Source organism: Nuphar pumila, chromosome 12 (genome assembly GCF_984573655.1).
Source record: "Nuphar pumila chromosome 12, dmNupPumi1.hap1.1, whole genome shotgun sequence".
Classification (NCBI taxonomy): Eukaryota; Viridiplantae; Streptophyta; class Magnoliopsida; order Nymphaeales; family Nymphaeaceae; genus Nuphar; species Nuphar pumila.
Genome location: NC_143260.1, coordinates 95,273,027 through 95,298,315, shown reverse-complemented (window position 1 = coordinate 95,298,315; position 25,289 = coordinate 95,273,027). Strand labels below are relative to the sequence as shown.

Below are 25,289 nucleotides of genomic sequence, written 5' to 3'. Positions count from 1 at the left end.
GGGGCTTAGGGCATAATTCCCCCCCCCCTTGTTCCTCCCCTCTACGCTCCTCCTCCTTTGAGGCTCCCCTCCTCGATATGGGCTCTTTCTGTAATATCCTGAAAAAAAATCTCTTTGGGTCGGGTCGGGTCGGATCCGGACCCGGACCCAATTGAGGCACCGCCTCTGTTCCCCTTTTAAAAGACGAGGCCGAAGGAGGGGAGGTTCTCGAAACCCCCTTCCACCCCGACTCTCTCATCTCTTCCGGCTCCCATCTCTCTCTGCGTTGCCGAGCACCGCCACCGACGTCGACGACCTACCCCTCACCGTCTCTGCACTCTCTCACTCCGCCGTCGCTGCCGCCGGCGACCTTCAGGTATGCTCCCCTTTTTCTTCTCTTCTTCTTTTGTCCTCTTTTTTCTTCTCCTCTCAGTCACCAGGGAGGGGTTGTGCCCTTTACCCTTTGCTCGCTGATATCCGAGAAGGGGCGTAACCCCTTCCCTTTGTTTTTCCATTCGATAGGGAAGGGGCCCGACCCCCTCCCTATTCTCTCTCTTCTCGTTTGACAGGGAGGGCCGCGACCTCCCTCCCTGCTCTCTCTTGCTGGCCGATCGGAGGGCACCAGCCTTTCGGCACCCTCCGCTCGGTGAGGTCAAGGAAGGGGCGCAACCCCCCCCCTTCCCTTCTCTTTTTCTTCTTTTGACCGGCTGACAGGGCTATGTCCTTGTTGACACCTTCTTTTCCAGCGGACTGGCAGAGGCGACGCCCCTCTGTCGCCACCTTCCTTTCTGGTCGGAAGGTAGGGGTGATGCCTTTGTCGCCCCCTGCCTTCGTTTGTTGTTCCAATAGGGGGGCTCCCCACCCCACCCCTATGTTTCCCGACAGGGGGTAAAGACCCCCCTGCTCTCCTGTTGCTTGATTTGGGTGAGGGAGGGTGACACCTTCCCTGCCCTTCCCTTTTGACAGGGGAGGGGCACAACCCCTCCCTGACTCCTCGTTTCGGTCGGGGAGGGCGAGGCCCCCCTCGTCCTCTGGCAGGTCGGCAGGGGCTGGGCCCTAGCCGCCTGAGTCTTCTACAAATAGGGGGCGGCTGCTCCCTGCCTGTCTTCTCGGTTTTGGCAGGGGCTGACCCTCTGCTGCTTTGGCTGGCAGGGAGCAGGCCTCCCTGCCTCTATTCGTTGGCAGAAAGTCAGGGCTCTCCTCCTCTGTTCCTGCCGTGCTAAGCAGGGCTCGTGCCCCTGGCCTCTGCCTCCGCAGCTTGTTTGCAGGGAGCGAAGTCCCTTGTTTTGCTTCGCATCGGGTCTTGTCGGACCCACCTCCTGTTGTTTTCTTTATGGTTTAGCATACTAAAGTTCTAAGCATCGCAGGTTGAATGGTGGATCCTGCTCGCCCTTCGTGACTCGAGCTCGTGCCTACCCACACTAGCATACGAGGACCATAACCTCTCAAGGTAGGGGAAGATTGCACAGAAGACTTGGACAATTGAATTAAGTCCAATTAACTAAAAATGATCATTAAATAAATATATATATATCATATATATTTATACGAGTATGCATATAACTCAAGGACTCGATTTTGTGATTCTTGTCCTTTACTTTTTGTCGAGTCTTTACTTGTCGTCGTGCATCGCGCCGAGATTTTGCGTTGCACTCTTGCTCAGTCTTTATCTTGCCGTCGTGCATTGCGTAAAGGTATTGCATTGCACTCCTGCTCGGTCTTTACTTTGCCCGTTGCGCAAAGGTTTTGCGTTGCACTTCTGCTTACCGTCTTTACCTTGTCATTGCGTTTTGCGCCTAGGCTCTTGCTTTTGCATGTGTTGTTACTACCTTGCTATTGCAGATACGCTCAGGTTCTCGCTTATTGCATACGCGTTTGAGGCATCCTCGTGAAGGATGCAAGAGACATCTATCACTCCCTCTTACGACAAGAGTTCAGTCGGGAGCTGGTGATACACCTTCGTCTAAGGAGAGGGATACCTCGCAAGGATCCTGGCTCTTCGTGTGCGCAGTCCTGCAGAGTCGACTTGAGATTTTAGGGAGTTGCGCAAAAGCATCAAAGACTGCTCCAAATCGAAGCATTTGGAAGGATGTGATTGGTTGGTTCTGCTTGCCTTTTTGGTATATCTCGCGTGATCCCGAATTGGGGGTTCGAGCAAACTTCTTAGCGGGTGTTCTGTTGAGAAACATGTATCACGTCTATCGAGGCTGGTATCGAGTCATGGAAGACATGTAGATACCCCGATAGCGGATGAGATTCGAGATAATCACATTCATAATGTTGGCACAAGGTACTTTTGTTTCAAAAGATAAAGTAAAGTTGATAAACTTTACATCTTTGTGAAACACTCTTGCTGAGGCTTCTATTGAGGAGCTATACCCCCTTCATCATTGAGTAGTTGTAGTCGTGCACGACACGTCTAGTACTGCGATGATCGGATGAGACGGTTGTGCGACCTCGAACAGTGCTAAATGCACAATGCTGTAATCACATAAATGGTCTCACATTCGCCTTCGCAGGCAAGATGCTCGAGTGATTTAAAGACCACAACATAGGATGGGTCGTTAGTTAAGCAACCCCTAACGCACCCATTCGTTTCTGGTTGTTCTGTCAAGGGAGAGGACAGAGTGGTACAAAACTTCAATAGACAGGTTGTTAACAACCACCCCACGAGCAATGATCTGGCCTCCCAAGTCATTGGAGTTAAGGAGAAAGGGGCTACATTAGTTAGCTCAACACTTCTGCAGAAGTTGGATAAATCCGTGGCATTGCTTTTCAGCCTCTGGGAAATCCTCTCTCGGCTAAAGTCATCCCCTTTGGAGCGGACTCAACTAGTTATTCGGGTTACAATCTTTACTTTGTCGTCGCGTATTGCGCAAAGGTTTTGCGTTGCACTCCTGCTTACAGTCTTTACTTTGTCATCGCGCATTGCGCAAAGGTTTTCCGTTGCACTCCTGCTCACAGTCTTTACTTTGTCGTCGCGCTTTGCGCCCAGGCTCTTGCTTTTGTATATGTGTTGTTACTGCCTTGCTATTGCAGATGATGCTTAGGTTCTCGCTCATTGCATACGCTTTTAAGGCATCCTCGTGGAGGATACAAGAGACATCTACCACTCTCCCTCTTGCGACAAGAGTCATTCGGGAGCGAGCGATACATCCTCGTCTAAGGAGAGGGATACCTCGCAAGGATCCTGGCTCTTCGTGTACGCAGTCCTGCAGAGTCGACTTGATATTTTAGAGAGCTGCGCAAAAGCATCAAAGACTGCCCAAATCGAAGCATTTGGAAGGAGGTGATTGGCTGGTTCTGTTGACAAACTCGTATCCCTTCTATCGAGGCCGGTATCGAGTCATGCGAGGCATGTGGATACCCCGATAGCGGATGAGATTCGAGATAATTACATGCCAAATGTTGGCACAAGCTGCTGGCTGTTTCAAAAGACAAAGAATGTCAAAGCATAGTTTGAGAAGCATTAGATCTTTGTGAAACACTTCTGATGAGGCTCATATTGAGGAGCTATACCCCTTTCATCCTAGAGTACTTATAGTTGTGCACTACACGCTAGTACTGCGATGATCGGATGAGACGATCGTGCGACCTCGAACAATGCTAAATGCACAATTCTTTAATCAATTAAAATGGCCTCACATTCGCCTTCACAAGCAAGATGCTCGAGTGGTTTAAAGACCACAGCATAGAATGGGTCGTTAGTTAAGCAACCCCTAACGCACTCATTCGCTTCTTATTGTCTGTCAAGGGAGAGGACAAAGCGGTACAAAACTCCAATGGACAGGTTGTTAACAACTACCCCACGGGCAATAATCCGGCCTCCCCAGTCATTGGAGTTAGAGAAAAAGGGCTACAATAGTTAGCTCAACACTTCAACAGAAGTTGGATGCATTTGTGGTACTGCTTACCTGCCTTTGGGGAATCCTCTCTCGGCTAAAGTTGTCCCTTTAGGAGCGGACTCAACTAGCTATTCGGATTATTGAAAATACATAAAATAACAGACGCCCGAACTAGTCTCAGTTGTTTCTACGTTTTGCCTGCGCGTACCCGCAGACCAGTAATATCGAAACATAAAGTTTGTTCACACTGGTTAATTGCTGGTTTTACCCCTTGGTCGAACTGCTTGGTGCTTATTATAACATAGTACTTGTTGGCTTGCATCTCTTATGATTGATGTGATTGCATACAGCTCGTAATCTACGAACTGGTGGAAACTAGGATTGTTGTGGCCGTTTGTCTTATAAGCTGCTTACATATTGTGATATAACTGTTGCCGTATGATTGCTTATCATGTATAGCTTATGAATGGCTTGCGATGCAATGGTTTATGCCTTACGATTAATTTAATTACTTGCTGATGGACGGATCCATTTGATGGTAATTGTATGTATCGCGAGCATTGTTATGAGTGCTTGTCTTATTCAGTTGTTTTGTTTGGCTGTCGGATAGAGTTAGTTACTCTTCCCCTATAGAATCAGTTGGATTGCCATATCTGCGTGTTCTCATGTGTCGTTTATGCATGCTTTGAGGTCCTATTTGAGGATTGCAATGTTCCTTGTGGCAATAACACGATGCGTAGTATTATATGTTTCTGTGTGATGTGATTGATATGCCACGTGATAAGAAATGTTGGAAGTATGCGATAATATGTTCATGGTTCATGGAACCTTATTGGATGAATGGGTGATCTTGTGTTTTGTTTTACCATGTGAAGTGATACGATGCATATTGCCGATATACATGAATGTGCCTATATTATGGCTACTGACCCCAAGAGCGGTCAATTGTTCAGAGTAGTCGATTGTATTGATGCATGTATCACTGAGTATGGTATTTGTTGAGGACCTGATCTCCAAAGGATTATCTGCGAGGGCGTGTATGATCAAGACCAGGTAACCGGCTAGAGTGGTAGATTCTGTGAGGATGTACACTATCCACGAATGGGTAGCCGCAAAGACGGTGAACTCCTGTGAGGAAGTGTATGGTCCAAGACCAAGTACACCATCTAGGGCGGAATTCCTTGTGAGGTTATACATTTCCCAGACCAGGTGATCCGGCGTTGATCTTGTTGATTGTAATGGTGGCTATCGACCCTGAGAGCGGTCATTTGTGTTGATGCGTGTATCGCAATGATTTTCATTGGATATAGCATTTGTTGGGGACCGGGTTCCCAAAGGATTCTCTGTGGGGGTATGTACGATCAAGATCAGGTGATCCGGCTAGAGTGGTAGATTCTCTGTGAGGATGTACACTGTCCAAGAGCGGGTAGCCGCAAAGACGATGAACTCCTGTGAGGAAGTGTATAGTCCAAGACCAGGTATACCATCTAGGGCGGTAATTCCTTGTGAGGTTGTACATTTCTAAGTTTTGGTAACCGGCTAGAGTGGTAGATTCTCTGTGAGGATGTACACTGTCCACGAACGGGTAGCCGCAAAGACGGTGAACTCCTGTGAGGAAGTGTATGGTCCAAGACCAGGTATACCATCTAGGGAGGTGATCAAGACCTGGTAATCAGGCTAAAGCGGTAGAATCTCTATGAGGAGGTACATTGTCCAAGAGCGGGTAGCCGCAAAGACGGTGAACTCTTGTGAGGAAGTGTGTCGTACAAGACCAGGTATACCCTCTAGGGCGGTATTTCCTTGTGAGATTGTATATTTCCTGGACCGAGCGATTTGACATGGAACTTGTGTTTTTGCTTACCATAAAAAGTTACGGTGAGTTGTGATGATCTTCTGAGATTGTTTAAGATAGCCACTTATGAATCTATAGTTTTAGCTTTCTGTTTTAGCATGATTACATGTTGAACCCTGATGTGAGAATCAGATCTTTAGTGATTTTAGATCATGATCATGTTTTGGACCTTCTATGGAAGGGTGGGTTTTTCTGAGAAAGTATGACGCCTTAGGTGAGTCATAACCGGTGACAGGTGGCCGCGTAAGGCCTTGAGAGATGGGAATAGTTTAAGGTTGTTCAGGACAAAAAGTTTGTTAGAAATAGTGAGAGTGACAAACGATGTCCTGATAATGATTAAATGTAGAGACTCCGTTTTAGGAACGAGAACAAGCTTGTAGCGTCGTAGTTCATAGCTTACGATCAAATGAATCGTCTTGCTACGTTTTGACAGTTGCGCTGCTTACTTGCTTTGAACCGCTTACTCGCTTGCACCGCTTACCTGCTAGCATCGCTTACCTGCTTGCACTGCTTACCTGTTTAACTGCATATCTGCTTTAAACTGCTTAGCATACTGAATTAAATGTACTTAATTTAGTTTTCTGTAATCTCTCTTGTGCACCTACTAGTTTTTCGCGAAACTAATCCATTCTATGGGTACAGGTGACGTTTAGGTACACCACGAGCAATGGCGCGATGACAAGATGACTTCAAGACTTCTTCTTCCTGCTCATAGCTCGCGTCCTGGATGTTTTGGGTTTGTAACGGATTTTCCTTGGGATATCTGAATTTTTTAGTTTTGGTTCTTTTAGGTAACGTGCCCAAAGTTGTCAGCTTGCCTTCTGAATTAACAAAAGAATAGTCTTTCGCTGATTCTATAAACAAACTCTGGAGGAAAGAAATTTTTTCTAGTCTCTTGCCTGTTTTCTGAAAAGTTCGCAAGTTTGAAATTTTGGGGTGTTACACTCTCTCTCTCTCATGTCTGTGACAGATCTTGTCAGATACAGGTCTGCCACAAAGGCTGATAGACTGAGCCTTATCATCCATGTCAGGTTGGCCCCTGCCCACTCTACCTAAAAGTAACAGCATCAACTGGACCTTTCAAAATACCTAGCCTACATATGACCAGCATTTGCCCTGCCCTTAGTTTTCTGCCTGTCACAATTAGAAAGATCAGCTAAGAGGCGAGTCAAATATAAAAGTAGCGAAAGAAAATAGAAACAGTCAAAAGAAATATAAGAAATCATTTCAGAGCAGTGACCTTACAACAAGCCCACTAGAACAAGATATTTACTCCTGCATGGTACCATATTATTGACCAAAGGTAACCGATTTATTAAATGAAGATGTCTATTATAAAACATAGGTGTGATGCATTTAATTAGTAGTGGCAGGAACTGCAATTCTTGGAGTCCTTGCACTCATAAAGAACTTAAGGAATTTCTAACATGTTGAACTATTTTTGTCAGGAAAGAGTCAAGCTGATAAATCTAAACCAGGTAAGCTCTTGGTCATATGGGACTCTGAACAGCTTTCTACACGTAGGATAGCCACATTAAATAAATGCAACATATTGTCACAATCTACAAAATACACATATTTCCAACTTGAAGAGGTTGCCTGGTCTGTCTAACCCAGACCACCACTTGTCCTAGTAAGGCCAAACTACATTTTTCACACATAACTGCTGCTCAATTTCATGAACCTATTAACAAGAAATGAACCTTCAGTACAAAAAAAAAAATGACCTAATACTCCGTAGGCTATTTTGTGCCTCAGACTAACATGAGCCAAACCAACAATTGGTACATCACTTGAGAATGCAGTCCTAGGTTCACATTAAATCACACTAAAGCATATATAACCATTTTTTAATGAAATTCTGTGGATCACCAACATCAAGAGAAATTATAAAAATGACTTCCATCACTCGTGTATTAGGAAGCCACTATGAAACCAGAACTCAGTTCTGATATCATGGGAAGTGCTTCCAAGAACAGACTTTAGAAATGAAATTTGAACTTCCACTGAAAAATAACACTTTACATAATAAACAAACTGTTGATTGCCTATAATAACACCATAGCTAGCCTATTTTAATTAAGTTGAAGAGTATAAATTTTTAATGGCAATACACGTTTTATAATTTCTTCAAATGCAGATGTTTTCACTTTTATTTAACCTCATGTATCTTACGTCCTTCACTTGAAAAAATAAGTCAAGGTGAAAATGTGGTCAAATCTTTCTTCTCATTATAAGAACATGTAATCAACTCTCTTATTTACTATTCATAAGTGTGTTATGTTAATCTTCATTTATTATTTTCTGCTTACTATATTATAATATTTATAAACAATGATTTTTATTAGACATGATCAAACCTGATTCCTTTTAATATTAATAAATCAAATTTATAATCAAACACAAAGATATAAGAAATTTATTTTAGGTACAATAAGTATCATACTAATATATATTTTATGCTGCTAAAAGCAAAAAAATAAGTGTTAATAAATCTTAAATGAACCAATATTATCATATAGTATAACAACTTCGGCAATTTCTATTCACTCATTATAAAAACTTTTCAATTCACTTCTTAAAAGCTACCACTTCTCGCTTCTAGCCTCCTACTTTACATGTATCTATAAGCCCCTTGTTTCTCGCTTCAGATTTCTGCATTGCTTCTTGATTCGACTTCCCATTTTGGCTACTTCACACGGATATTCCATGTTGACTCCTGTTCTCTATCCCCTTATATACTGCTCTTGGAAACTATAAAAAAATGCCCATATCCATGTGACATCCGTTTGGCAACCTAAACCCAAGGCTACTCAATATTACAAATTGATAATGCATAGGTCCAAGTATCCTAACACATGAATATGTTAGTCATACCAGCAAGATATCAATGTTGAGCAACAAAAATAATTGATGACAGATGCATACCATTGCACAGTCAATCAATAAAACATAGTGACATACATGACTCTGCCCTTAAAATGAATTATGTCGGACTGCTCCTGAAGAGGTTAACACGGAGGCAGATCTTGAGATTTATCAGGATAGTACAATCCATAGTTCAAGGCCCATTGGTTTTCTTAGGTCAAAGAACATCACCTGCCTTCTTACTACAAACACTATGAGAACAGGTAATTTGAAACAAAAGAAGACATACAACGAGCTATTGCATGCATATATAGGAAAAAACATGAACAAATTATAGACATTGTCACCCTTTGGCAATAGGTAATATACATCAACATTGAATTGCAATAAGCTGTTAGCACCACATAAGTACCTAGGTATAACATAAACGAAACATAGACAACATTAATAATTGTAACAATCCATAGACCATTATTTGAGCCCCAAGGGCATGCATATCATAATGGAAAAGGCTTGCTAGTGACTGTCAAGAAAACACATTGGCTGCGAACTCTTCCAGTAAATGGAAGGAAAAACTTCCCAATTCACAACAAAATTCCATTAAGAAGTCATTTACTGAAAATAATAGTCTTCAGGATGATTAATAGCCAAATTATATCTGCCAAAGCTTTACAACGTTTTAAAGATTTCTATAGATTTCAACATGTGCAGCATCTAGAGTAAGATGGATTTCCAAGGACAAATTTCAATGTTCTTTTGAAGCTAAGGAAGTAACAAACCTGGAATGAAGCATATAAAGCAGGAAGAAAGGGGTGATCCAGCATGTTAAGTATTTCTCTTTCTGCACAAGCTCTATGTACCTAAGCAGAGAATTGCCAACATATAGTTAAAGAGGTAAATGTGTAACCAATTAAATCATCAGTGAAAACCTACTATACAGACAGGTTATATCAAGGTTTGAAAACTCGCTGGGTCAACCTGGTGACTCGGTTGACTTGGCCCGGATCATCCAGGTACTGGGTCAAAATCCACTACAACTCATTTTTGTACAAAACTCGGCCAAGTCATGGGCTGACTCGGCCAAGTCAGCCGAGTTTTAGCATGACTCGGCCAAGTTTGCCCATGACTGAGCCGAATCATGCATATATATATATATATATATATACATATATTTTATATATAATTACATATACTATATGAAATATAATATAAATATTATGTATATTTTATATAAAAATATGGTTATACATGCATTAATAATATTATACATTAAACATATTACAAAAAATATCATATAATGCATATTATATATAATATATTGATAACATACTATAAAATATACATAGTAAATATATATATTTTATATAAAATATAAACTTAACATGACCTGGCCTAAATATATATATATATATATATTATATATAAAATATAAACTTAACATGACCCGGCCGAGTCACCGAGTTCACTCAGCTGAGTCACAAGTCACTCAAGGACGAGCAGAGTGACGAGTCACTGGGTTTTAAAACCATGGATTATATTATATAGGGTACAACTATTTTCTAAGGATCTCCATCAAGAATATGTATGTATCAATAGTCACTGATATTACCGATATTTTGAAAATACCACGATATTATTGAAATTTCAAGGGCAGCCGATATTTTCAAAGATTTTTCTGATATTTTAAAAAGATTGCCAAAACATAAAATATCACACTATTTTCCCAAGAATTTTAGAAAACATCTTTTTTATATATTTGAAGTGTTTGTTGTCTTTTTTTATTTCTTTTACTCTTTAAAAACTTTGCTATTTGTTTCTTTATATATTTGCAAGAAAATACTATAAAACCTGTAATGAAATAAGGTGGAAAGCAAACCATAATGTGCACAAACACAAGTACAAGGGACAATACAAATGTCAAAGGTAATACACAAGCACGCAAGTGCATACAATGACTACAAAGAGCCTAAATGTACAAAAGCACATGTCCACAAAGGAACAAAACACAAGTCAATCAATGGAAAATACACAAGATCACAAAAGAACACAAAAACATAAAAATAACCTATGTCACATGGGTGCGGGTGTGGGTGCGGGGATGCGGCACTTCCAAAAAACCCGGGTGCGGGGGTGCGGCAAATATATATATATATATATATATATATATATATATATATATATATATATATATATATATATATAAAGTCCAGAAGTTGGACATAAATGACCCTGGGTGCATTGACAGGTTGACCGCATCGGGTGCGGGTGCGGCACCTAGTTGGAGAATCCCCGTGACATATATTAAAAAAAAATCTTGGCAAATTTTTTTTTAAGTCCGAAAAATTGGACCAAAATGACCCTGGGTGCGTTGACCGCACCCAGTGCGGCACCCTGCTAGCCGAATCCCTGTGACATAGAAAATAACCCTTTATTGAGATAGAATGCTTAGAAAATGTATAACAGAAAATAAGAACAAGGGGTTCCTTTATATATACATTTCAAAAGGGAACAAAGGAGCCACATATAGCTGTTGGGAGCTCCCATCGGTTATAAATATAGCCATTGGGATGCTCGCAATGACTATAAGGGCTTTGACTAAAAAGCCCTCAATCCTATTTTAAATGACCAAAATAGGAAAAAAATAAAAAAGGAAAATCTGCCCCTAATGGGCAGTACCTATTACATATTTATAGAAGTACAAACATACCCCTAGAGGGAATTATATATTACAAAGGGGGAGAAAAACAAACATATATGTGTATTGAACATATGTATATATATATATACAACATATTTTAACACTCCCCATCAAACTTACAGTGAGTAACCGGAAGTTTGTAAATACAAGAACAATAGAGAGGATTAAAGTCTTCGAATGTCTTCATTGGTAATCTCCATCTTTATGACACATCAAAAAAATTTCTTACATAACCTTTATCATCTTTAAGAACCTGCGGAGAGAACAAAACAAAGGTTCCAACTACACAGAAAAATATCTTATCTTAAAAGTTTTAAGAGAAAAAAAATTTTAACACAACAAAAGTAAAAGAGTAGTTATATAGTCTCAAAACAAATATATTTTGAACAAGATCAACCCAAATTAAAGTAGATATATATATATAGCCATTAAGATAGAAAATAAACTAAACAATTTTAAAAGTGAGTATCAAGAAAAATAACCTTTAAAATTTTTAGAAAAATTAGCAACAATTCAAGCAAGGTACAATAGTTTAGACAGTCATAATCATAAAATCAGCATATTTTTCATAAATACTGAACATAGTAGAATTTTGACCACTAAACTCCAAAAGAAAATCACATATTAGACATAAAATATCAAGAAGATAAACAATTATAAATAACTAAAGTCCCAAAGGCTTAGGTAAACTTTTCAAATAAAGATACGAATCATTAATTATACTAAGCAAAACACGATAACATGTATATTAAACGTAAGAGCTCAAAGAAGCTCACAACAAAAGAAGAATTAATCAAATTCATACAAAAATGCAAGATAACCAACATGGAACAAATCTAAATATCTTTAACATATATATCCAACATGCAATTAAAGCATATTTAATACATATAATAATGCATTATAACCCAATAGGGTTCATGCACAAGAGGCAAAAGGGTCACTCACACAGCCCAAATGAGTTCAAGCACAAAAGCCACTAAGGACCACACAAAACGCATGAAAATTTTCCAATGGATAACCTTTTTTCCATACAAGGGCAAATGAGCAGTGGAAAAGATTAGAAAATACAAGGAGAGATTTTTAAAATCCCATATACAACAAATCATAACAAAAGAAATGAAATTTGCAAATCTCAACACTAGTTTTCTCACCACAAGCAATCACCTCTTTGACCTCCAACCCAACATTCTCAAAATTCAAGTGTATCAGTGCATAAGACAAGAGATCAAACACAAATGTCAGCAATAACCAAACCAGTGAATCAACAATACTGGCTATCTAAACTGACAATAAATACTAACTACAACAACAAGAGGTACACATCCCTCACCTAACAAATGGTTGTAAAACTGCAAACAACATCATCTGCTTCAACGAGTGCACATAACTCACTATACTGATAAAATAAAAACTCTTATCCAAAGAAAAAATTACTCAAATAAGAGGAGAGGGTGGAGAAAACAAAAGAGGTAAAAATCCTGTAATGAAAACAAATTGATTTCAATAAGCAAGAAGATTTGAAAACAATATTCAAATCAAAGCAATAAACTTTACAAAAATATGAGATTTAATCCATAAAGACCAATATGGTCTTAAGCAACTAAAACTTGAGGCATCACTGATAAAGATCGATATGAGCATCCAATAAACAACAAGGGCAACTGAGTGATACAACTCACTCATAGAACCGAAGGTCAAACAAACGTCAATCAAAGCCAAAACAAGTGCCAATACAACACTCATAACCTAAAAAACTATACTAACAAAAAATAGAGGTGCACACGTAACTCACCCCAACAAACATCTCTAGCACCACAACATCGAGGTGCACATTACTCACCGCGAATATGCCGAACAAAATAATGGACTTATCGAATAGAAAAGTAATGGACTAAGCCAAACAAAGAGGCAAAAAGGAAAACCTTGAAAAAAAAACACATTCCAAGGATAAAGGAAACAAGAACTGATTTGACAAAAGTTTCAAATCAAGTGAAATAACAAGAGTTTGAATCATCAAATAAGTTTAGTAAAAACATGCAATAAATGCAACCATATGACAAGATAAAATGTTCACCAATGAGAGTTTTCAACTAAGAACAAGAATGTCTACCAATAGATACAAAATGGACAAGCACAAAAGTGAACCACAAATGGCACACTCACAAAACCCACAAAGGGCATACACACAGAAGGCTCTCATAATTCACAAATTAATATTTATTTTATTACTATAAAGTATGCAAAAAGCATAATACTTAAATCCCATATGAGGTAACATGATCTAAAAACATGTAACATAACGATCATTAAAGAGTCATGAGTCCAAGAAATAACACAATCACAAAGCATCAATGCCATTAAGGTCTCCAAAGAGAGCCATTAAAAAAAAAACTTTTCAATAAATATTTTTATTAGTGATTATGATACACTAAGCATGTAGGACACAAATCATTCAAGTGCAATAAATGCACTCACAATAAACACCTCTCAAGAGGCAAGAACACAAGCCACGAATGTGCACAATCATAAGAGCCAAGAGAACAAAATATGCATAAAGAAAAACATTATAATATCCAAAAAAAATATGATCCTATAGATCTAATGCATGTCAAGATGCAATACAAGAGCATGTATTACAAATCTAATCAAGGTAAGAATATGAACATGTAAGGTATGAAGAGAGCATTTCAAAATCTTATAAATTGCTCATGCATGAAAATATTCTCATACATATAAAAAAGAAATTATAATAACATATATTATCAAATAAGGCTACTAAGAACTTTACACAAAATATAATTTAAAAGTATGCAATATGCATAGAAATTCCACAAGTTTCTAAGTCATGCTCTTAAGGATGTCTCAACAAAAGATAAAAACCTTCAAAATGAAAAGACATGACTTTGAAGTCATACATAAAGACATGTTTTGACATTTATAACCATGAAGTACTGAAATAAAAGATCTAAGATTCAAACCAGATCTCATAGAAGCACACGCATGCATAAATATTATTTCACAAAATAATATAAGTCGTATAAAAATATTTACTAGAAAAGAAATTTTAAATTAGTACAAATATAAATGCAATTAAATCCAACAATAAATTTGAAAAAACATTTTAAAGTTTTTAACAAATAGCCCCACGTACCCATGGGAATTCAAAGAGCACAATCATTTGCTAATTTAACAATCATAAAACAAGGAAATTTCAAAACAAAAACTTAAAAATAACAAATAGTTTTTCAAAAATAAGAAAAATGAGTGTTTTCCCATGCATAATGCATGAGATAGACAATTTAAGTAAAAATAACCATATAATAAAGGATTAAAATAGTGTTACAGTACAATACATATTGTTACTATTGGGTTTTGCGATACGATACATACTTGTATCGCAATAAGAGTATGTATCGTACGATATACCCCTATATCTTGTCGTATTGTACGATATAGTATCGACGCACTTTAAAAAGGCCAAAAGTTGTCCCTTTTCATTTTGTGTTTTAAATACCTTTTGAAAGCTGACTTTTCCATTTGTCTAGAGGTCATGAGAAGGGAACCCACGTACCCTATGATCTGTGAGAGCGATTTGGGAGCCGATTTGTGTGCTAGGGTGAGGGCTTTTGCGATTTTCTCAAGAGTGCATTTCCACTATTTTTTCACCCAATAAAGTGGGTTAAGGTAAAAAATCCTTATTCTTTGCTTTTTATTGAGTTTTTGTGAGGAAGATGGCATAAGAGTATTCGACATGGCAATGGGGCACTCAAGTAATGAGTGAAACCCGATTAAAAATCAAGTGCAACTATTGCCAAAATACTTTTTCGGGTGGTATCTCGGTTGAAGCATTATTTAGTCAGGACACAACTTAGTGTTGTTGCACACACGTCAAGAAAATTGTCGGATGCGGTGAAATGTCTATGCCAACAATTACTTAATGGTCTGAGAGGAAAAAGACAAGAAAAAGAGATGAATGAGGCGAAAATGGGGTATACAGAGTCATGGGAGGATGTGTATGACGAAGATGAACTCCCTACTTCTGATCCTACAAACCATAGCATAGGATCAGAAGTAGGAAGTTCATTAGCGAAGGAGAAAGGTGTGGTTGGTTCCAATATTAGTGTCATCGCGGGTACAAGAGAAGAGGAGGGAGTTCTTCGAGAAGAGGTAGAGCTAGAGGCTCTATCAGGAGATTTTTTCTTCCTAAGATTGCCCCTGGGGCACAATCCGACATTCATACTGCTATGACTCCTCAACATTTAGTCGAGCAGGTGAATGTCGCGGTTAGGAGATGGTTCTATGATGCCTGCATTCCTTTAATGCAACAAATTTCTTTCATTTTCAGGTCATGGCAGATGTCATTGTCATAACTAGTATTGGGTCTGGGTATAAAACACCTTCATATATGCTTTGAGAAGAAAAGATTTATATACTACTGTGAAAGAAGTGAAGGCATATTATGATGAGATGAGGCAGTCATGGAGAAACTGGGTGTAACATCATGGCAAATGGGTGGACAGAAGGAAAGTCAAGGACCTTGATAATTTTTTTTGTCTATTGCCCCCAAAGGAACTATGTTTTTTAAGGCAATTGATCTGTCTGATACGCCTAAGACAACAGATATATTGCTCAGAGTTTTTTATCAGAGGTTCAACCTCAAAATACTGTGTAATTTATTACTGATAATACAATAAATTATATGACAGTAGGTAAAAAATTGGCAAAAAAAAATTGGGTTATTCTTTTGGACCCCGTGTGTTGCCCATTGCATAGACCTCATGCTTGAGGACATCGACAGCATTGATGAGATAAAGCACACAGTTGAATCCTACCAAGAAATTACTAAATTTATTGACAATCATGCATGGGTTTTGATTCTAATGAGAAAGTACACACGTGGTATTGAGTTGATTTGTAGTCCAGTTACTAGATTTGCTATGAATTTTTATACAGTGCATAGTCTAGTAAAGAATAGAGCTATACTAAAAAAATGTTTTCATCAGATAAATGGAATGCATATCCCCATGCACAAAAAGAAATCCCAGATAAATTGTAGATATTGTATTCAGAAATGAATTATGGGATTCATGCATGAAGTTGTTGAGAATAACTATACATTTGGTGAAGGTGCTTCGATTGGTTGACAGTGAAGACAAATCAGTTATGGGTTATCTCTATGAGGCCATGGATAAGGCAAAAGAGGTCATTAGAGATCATTTGAAGGGAAAGAAAAAAGTATACATACCTATATAGAACATCATTGATCATAGGGGGACTAGGCAACTGCATCAACCTCTTCATGATGCAACATATTATTTAAATCATGTATTTAGATACTCTCCTATGTTTAAAATAGACAGGAAAGTCAACAGAGAACTTTTGGATTGCATACAAAAGGTTGAAACCTGAGTATAGCATTCAAGATCAAATTCATAAGGAAATTGAAACTTATGATAATGCATCGTATGATATGGAGAGATCCGCAACAGTGCAAAACCATGCCACAATGCATCCAGGTAATTTATTTTGTCTATTTCAATTTTAATTTCATATTTTTATATAGTTGTGATATTTTATATGATTGTATTTGTTATTGATTTCTTACTTTCTTGTTTTTTCTCAGACAAGTGGTGGGCCAGGCTTGGAAGTAATGTTCCAAATTTGAGAGCTTTACATTCGATATAACTTACGACTGAGACAAAGGTATATAAAATTATAAAGTTTATTTATCATTTTTATGTGTTTATTTAAATTTTTTTATATCATTCAAAACCTAACTAATTTTAATTTTTTTTCATGTCATTTTTTTAGGCAAATCGAAAAGTTATCATCAAGAAGGTACAGAGAGAAATTTGATCCCATCAGTTTGGAACATTTTGATGAATTGGATGCATGGGTTGAAGAAGAAGCAAGATTTTTTTTAATGAAGAGGACATTCAGTAGATCAACGTGGAAGGAGCACAGGAGGTAAATGATGAAGACCCCACGTATCTTGGAGACGATATGGATGTCGAAGGAGGAGAAGATGAAGATGATTATGATTATTGAGGTTTTATATAATATGTTTTAAAAAAACTTGGCTATTTAACACTTAGTTGTTCATAAACTTGGTTATTTTGTTTTTGTTTATGTAATATGAAAATATGAGTCTTATGGCATGTTCTCGAATTGCAAGATATTTAATATTTTGCATTGTTCTTGTGAGATATGCATGCAATATTATCTATGATTCTATATTAGTTGATGTTTGATGATGTCTTATACAGCACTAGAGATATAAATGTCTCATATGTGATTTTATAGTTGTATTTTATGCAATTCATCATTGTTTCATGTGATATAATTTTTTTAGATTTTTTGCTAATTTTTCTTACTTTTCTTGATTTTTCTTGATTTTTTTAGATTTTTTGGAAATTGTTTATTAAAAATTTACGATATTTTACGATACAATCTTAATTTGGACCCGACCAATACGGATAATGATACAATACTTACAACCTTGGTTTAAAATACATACCGAGTCAAGATCTCCCTTGAATCCAAGTCATTCTTGGCTCTGATACTATGTAATGAAATAAGGCGAAAAGCAAATCATAATATGCACAAGTACAAGTCCTACAAGGGACAATAAAAATGTCAAAGGCAATACACAAGCACACAAGTGCAGCTACAAAGAGCCTAAACGTGCACAAATCCACAAAGGGACAAAACACAAGCCAATCAATGAAAATACATAAAATCACAAAAGAACACAAAAACATAAAAATAATAATCCTTTATTGAGATAGAATGCTTAGGAAAAGCTTTAAAGAAATTAGGGACAAAAGGTCCCTTTATATAAATAGGAAAAAATAAAAAAGGCAAATCTGCCCCCAATGGGCAGTACCTATTACATATTTACAGAATTACAAAAAATACCCCTAGAAGGTATTACATATTACAAAGGGAAGAAAAACAAACATATATATATATAGATATAGATAGATATATATATATATAGAGAGAGAGAGAGATAGATATATATAGATATGTGTTGAATATATGTATGTATATACATATATATTTATATATGTACAACATATTTTAACAAAACCTATTAGTTCTTTACGTTTTTATTATTCTTTATATTTTCAAATTTTCAAATTCCAATATTTTCCAAATTTTTCTGAGAAAAAAAGCTTTTGAAAAAAAATCCAAGAAAAAACTTGCCGAGAATAATATTGGTGACTATGGTAGCATATGTGTGTGCGCAGGAGCAAAGAGCACATGCAACAGAATAAAATATAACAACCAACCATCATTGATATCAGAATAAAGTATAAAGGTGGAGTCTAAATAATAGTCCTCTATTGCAGAAAAGATGAACAATAGAAAAAAGAAGAAGAAGAATCAAAGAAAGGAACATAATTTTTTTCTGAAAAGAAAAAGAACACGATGAAGGATGGAAAAAATATTTCCGTAAAAAACTTTGTGGACTGTAATTGATCAGCCCACATTTATTGGGAACTACAGTTAAAGAAACCGATATAGGACGGACAAACTTCTCATGCATTTAGGCATCTGTCCTTCCATTTGATGATTGAATGATAATTTACAAGGTAGCAACAGAATTAGAAAGAACAAAAAGTATTCATGATTATAACACAAATTATCAATAACAACAAATAAAGCTAATAACAATGAAAATACTGTCAGCCAGTAGCAAGATGGTTACAAATATGAGAGACTGCAAGGATCTTAATTTCAGAAAGTAGACATGCATACATCCAAGTTTCCAGGTTGTGAGCATCACCCAGTACTAGATGCAATGATAAGACATATTTTTAGATGATAAAAAAGTACTAGGTTCAAGAGAAACAAAGAAAATTTTTAACCAGATTCCTGAAGTGTTTTGACTTGACTTGAAATTCTAAATTAAGCAGACAAATACAAGTTAAGCATGAAAGGACTTCCTCTATTCTTTACGAATGAGCATGTTCTACAGTCATGGAGACCCACTCTGAGTCAGAATTCAACAAAATAAATGAAACCAGTTAATAGCACCAAAAGGAGATGGCTCTGATCCGACTAGTACAAGTACTCAATGAGATTTTTCCACAGTGAAACAGATGAGCTGTAACAGCACGAAACATTACTAAATCATGGCACATGTGATAACATTTTGTTTGATGAGAATTTTTTGGGACTTTAAAGTTCCTCAGTTCAAATCCTCTAAAGAACTCCATAAGAATTTATTCCATCAAAATTCTTCAAGTTTCTGCATTTCCACATTCCAACTTTTCAAGTTTGTATTTTTTATTTTTATTTTCAGATTTTGCTATTTCTACTTCAACAGCAATTTTGAGAAAACCAAGAAAAAGTCTCCAAAGAAACATCATAAGAATGTAAATTCCAGGGAAATTAATTTGTGAATATACATTGAGATATAAAAATTTTAAGTTGTCTGATGGAAATTCAAGTTCTAGACTACAAGAATAGAAAATATAACTGATTAAAAAGGAAAGGGAGAACCAGGCCTCATAAAAATGGGTAAATAAAGGGAAAATATAAATATAACAGAGAAATAAAAAAAGAACAAAAATAAATAGGACAGGGCACCTTTTGAACACGATAATAGAATTAATGGTTAGAAATGAGATGTTCAAAACGATATCCCTCATAATTATTCCATGACACCTATTAAATAAAGAGGAATTCATAGAATTACAATTCTGCTATGTCGTGGTCATGTGGAACAAAAGATTTGATTGCAGGAAAATGCAAAATAGAAGGGTTATCAAACTAACCACAAAAGAAAATAAGATAATCAATCAATAAAGGTCCACTTGTGCAACATCAGTATTCTTGTCTTTCTTTAAATTGGTCAGAAATCTTAGCAGATGATCACTTTTTCAACAGGCAACAAGATGATTACAGACCTCTCTGCCTATAGCTTATTTAATTAAAGAAAACCCAAGATGGATAGCAATGTCTGATTGAGTACCTTATTGCGATTAAGCATAACATTTTTGTCCATAGCTTTCATAGCGAAGTATTCTCCCGTTCCACACAATTCCACTAGATGGACACTGCCATATAAAATGAATGGCCAGCTAAGTCTTCTACAAGAATTTCAGACTAAAAAAATAACAGAAATTTGGAAGGAACAGAATAAAAAATATAACAGTTCCTTTTATAAAAGTCAAGGTAAATTGGAACTATAGTACTCAATGCTTTTGGCTGGAATTTAGTTGCATGAGAATTTACATGTAACTTTTAATTTTCATGAGCATATTAAAGGTGGGGAAGGAATGACTCATTAAAATAGAATGTGTGCTTGTGCAAGTGCATTCTTATGGGTTAAAGAATTTATAGTCCAGTAAACTTGAGTTCCTATTTAAACTTCAACTTGCAAATAAACATAAGCATAGACATTTTTTGCATGTGTGCATGAAGGAATACATGAAAGCAGGTCACAAGCCAATGAGCTCCCTGGCATGGAGAACTACGATGCTAGATGCTAATATAGTTTGTAATCAGACAACTAGCCTATATAGAGAACACCGTCACCATGATCAAAGACACAATTAAGGTACCCCACCTAAAAATTCTCATCCTAGGTGCCTCCTGGCTCATTCCACACATGGTAACAACTGATGAAAGCTATATTACTAGATGATACTAAGAAAAGGTGTACGCTTATGGGATACCTACAGAATGGTCCAGTAGATTGTTCCAACTACTGAAGAATCAACCTTCAACCAGAGATTTGACAACAGTCACCAACATTATGGGGTGCAGAATATGAGATGCCCCGTGGCTCATTCCACACATGCTACCAATTGGTATCAGCCATATTACTAGATGACACTAAGAAAAGATGTATACTTATGGGATAGATACAGAATTGTCTGGCATGCTATTTCCAACTACTGAAGAATCAATCTTGAACCAGAGATTTGACAATGGTCACAATGGTCACCAACATTGTGGGGCACAAAACATGGGATGCAACTCATTGGTCATGGGTCTCACCTAGGGACCAGTATGATATGGTGTACACACACACACACACACACACACACACACACACACACACACACACACACACATGCATACAACACAAGTAAAACAATATAGGCATCGTTCATGATTATGAAAGGGCTAGATGAAAGTGATGCAGACAGGATACGTTTCTGTGGGATCAGCAAGAAAAAAATAATCATAGGTTACTGTAATGTTTTTTTCCTGTCATAATAAATCATTGTACTCTGTAATTTTCTTGATTTTGAATACCAAGATCATCATCCACACTTGGGACTTAGTAGTTAGAAATTGAAACAAAATACCAAGTTTTACAGCATTAAGATAGATAAAACCAAGGTTGTAAGTAGCGTATCGTTACCCGTATCAGTCGAGTCAATAGTAACACCGCATCGTATTGTAAATGTATCATAAATTTTTAATAAAAAATATCAAAAAATCTAAAAACATCCATGTGAGATGCATGTTATTTATAACACATTATCTTGATCATTGGATGTTCAATGTTTTATATACTTCCTAATTCTTTGATATGTGACCAGAGTTGTCAATCAGAATAGTGGGAGCGAGAAACGATTCGGGAAGCGGAAGCGGGAAGCAAGGCACTTCCAAAATTTTAGGAAGCAAGGAGCACGGGATGACTTAAAAGCAAACCAGGAATCATCTCGGAAGCGAGAAGAGAATCGAACCGAAAGCGACCTAGGAAGCGAACTAGAAGCGAGGGGGAAATGAAAAAAGGGAAAAAAGAAGGTAAAACAAGAAGGAAAAAACATTAAAAAAAGGAAAAAGAAGGGGAAGTGAGCTTCCCCTCAATGGAAAGAGTGCTTCCCATTTAATTATGGTGCTTCTCAGTGCATTTCGGAAGCGCCACATTTCGCGCTTCTGAAATGCGCTTTCGGGAAGGGTCCTATGGCGCTTCCGGCAACCCTGTATGTGACATTGCGACATTATGACTTTACTTTGTAGCAACGCCATCGTTTCTTGCATTATAAATTTTTAGATACTTCCTTAGTTTTTTGAAACTTCTAAAAAAAATTGATTTTTTATTAAAAAATATGATCTTTTACTATATGATATGATACCTGTTTTATTTTGGGCCTGGCCAATATGACCATCAGTATGCTTTTTACAACCTTGGAACACTCAATGCTTACACACATTCACTAGCTATTTTCTGACGTTTATTTATTTTATTATTTTAATTCTAATCATGTGTGTTTCATTATGCTTCTAAATTGTTTTTTTACTTCTTTATATGTTTAAAAGAATAATTTTTTCATATTTGTAATTTGCCTCAACATAGCCTTTTCACCAACAAAAGTGTTGAATATTAATATCTAAGACATACTTCCATCTAAGGAATAAAAATTAAATCAATACTATGAGGTGCCTTTAATGATGTATATTGAGGACATTATCCAATTAAACTAATTAAATATAGCTTTAATCTTGTATATAACTATTATATATCAGTAACAAGAGGTAATTTCTAAAAGGAATCCATTGAGACTGTATCGGCCAATTTCTGCCCAGCTATCGAAGAGGAAAGAAATACAGTGGGGAATTTGTTTGGAATAGAACTGTAGAATATTCTGAAGGGAAGGTTAAGTCGGTTTTCCCAAGTTGTGTACATGTGAAGGGAAATGTATTGTTGTGGGTAGGGTTGGGAAACAAGATGAGCCACTCATAGCTCAATTCGTGTTTGGCTCATACAGAGCTTGTTTGAACTCATGAAATAGACTCAGCAATCCAAACATGAACAATGAGTGTTTGGCTCAATTCAGCTCAGCTCGTATAGGCTCATTAACTAATTATGTCATGGTGTAGATGGTTGAGGTGTTTGGCTTGCAAAGAATAAGTTTAGAGTTCAAATCCTGGCTTTGAAACAGTGCATAACAGCATGAGACATCTTGATCTTGGCTCAGTAGGTTTATAGTCAAATTCTATTATTTTTAATTTTTAAGAAAAAACATTTCTTTTCATAAACAAGCCAGCTAGAGCTTAGCTCATTTAACTTGGCGTGCCATGAGTTTTAGCTTGGTTCTGCTAACCACAAGAATGAGCCAAGCTTGAACACCCTTTGTTAGGTTCATTCGGCTAGTTTATCAGCCCTAGCTGTAGACCAAAATGACATGGCCACAATTAGTTGTGGCATGGCTTGGTCATAGTCATTTGGGAATTTTGGAGAATTAACTTTGTCTTTGTTCTGTTTTGAGGTAAGCGGCTTTGGCCATTGTTGGCAACTGCTTGTCGCCATCAGTCTTTGCTTACTGATCTTTTTAATAAAACTTCTCTTCACTTATAAAAAAATAAAGCAACCATGACAGGTGACTTTAGGCCATACTATGCACAATGTACTATTATTAGGTCAAATTGTCAACCTTCCTGTGTCACCAGAGCCCAAAGGCTTCACCGGCCTGAAGTGTTTCAAGCTGATTTGCTCACCACTCTCCAAAACCTGAAAAAAAAAATGCACATAAAATTAGATGCTACAGGTATTATATTTGATTGAGTTGAGCAAAAAAGAATATTTCCTGAAGGTTTAGAAAAAGAAAAAAAACTAGCCTATTCCAATGGATCTGTTCAATATTCATCATATACAACCAATGTTACATATTCAAAGGACCTGTCTAATATCAGTATATTCATAAGAGTTCACTGAGTTCTATTTCAAGCATTGAAAGATGTATACAAAAAGCATGACCCCAAGTTTGCCAAACCACACATTATTTTCCCTGAAGAGTACGTATCGTGTACATAAAAACATGAAAGCACACATGTGCATAGTTGAATTAAACCAAGCCACATGTACCAAATGAATAATATAATTCCATTCTTTTATTTTCATACAGACAGTTTCCATCCCAGATTTCATTAGCTCCTAGGCATTTTTGCTGGACTCTTTTACAGAAAAGGGTTGTCTCAGACTTATCCACTTACATAAAACCAACAAGTTCTCGCCAACTCTTTATAGAGCATTTGACATCCATAAACTTGGAAATTTACCTTAGCTTCCTCAGGAGCTAGTGCAAGCATGTAAGTCACCTTTGATGAAGACAGATCTAGGAGTTATTGAAAAGAGGTAAGTGGTTTTTAGAGATCTATACTTTTGTTGGGAGATCTTTCAAACTCAAGTAATGCTCTTGAAAGAAGAAAATCTTGAACTACCCTGCTTGCTTAGTTGTCAAAGGCGCTAGGCGGAGCCTAGGCAGTGAGCCCCTAAAAAGACTAGGTGAGGCCTAGGAGGACTAGGCGGTACCCCAAATACATAAAATTTAAAAAAACATACAAAATATGCAAACAAACTACTAAAATTAATAACAAACATGTACACAAAATCAATCAACAATAAACAATAGACAAATAATAACATCCCGAACAATGTAAAGCAATTATATTACATAAAAACAGTCAAATAGATAACTCATACGCTTATAGATTATATATGAATTAAGTACATAGATATGTATATATATAATTATATATAATATAAATACATAATATTGTAAATTTATAATATATATTTATGATATGTTAATATATATAATTATATACAATTACACAGAAAACATATATATGTGTGTGCAACTGCGCATCAGACCGAGAGACTACCTCGGCTCTGCCTTTGACAACTAAGTGGAGGGGTGAAAGGAGGAGGAAAAATAAGAAAATTAAGGTAAAAAAGAAAAGGAGAGAATAAAAAAGGAAAGTTTTTAGGGCGAGAGAAAGAAGAAAAAAAAAGAAAAGAGACGAAAAAATTTTTAAAAAACATGACAACTATGTCCCTGCGGCTTAGGCATGGAAGCCTACGCAGCCTAAGTAAAAAAACAAGGCCCTACCGCCTAGACCTATAAACCTAGGCAGTGGCCCTACGCCTAGCCAGCCTAGGTGCAGCTTTTGACAACTAAGCCTGGTTGATAGCATCAACTACAGGCTTGTGCTCGAAGGCCATTGGTAGTGAAATGCAAGTATTATGGAAGTTGATAAGTGGAATTTACAGAATAAAACAACATTTAGAGAA

General features: G+C 36.9%; 1 protein-coding gene across 2 annotated transcripts in view; it reads right to left on the bottom strand.

Annotated features, from left to right (window-relative positions):
* The window catches only part of LOC149821225 (phototropin-1A-like), a 93,825-nt gene that overhangs the window by 36,957 nt on the left and 31,579 nt on the right, over positions 1-25,289 (bottom strand). For both annotated transcript variants that reach the window (XM_089983126.1, XM_089983125.1), the window contains 3 exons: positions 23,650-23,726; positions 20,229-20,313; positions 9,324-9,404 (listed from right to left, as the gene is read on the bottom strand). In XM_089983126.1, coding sequence (XP_089839252.1) covers positions 9,324-9,404; positions 20,229-20,313; positions 23,650-23,726 — 243 coding nt within the window. The remainder of the gene's footprint in view (positions 1-9,323; positions 9,405-20,228; positions 20,314-23,649; positions 23,727-25,289) is intronic.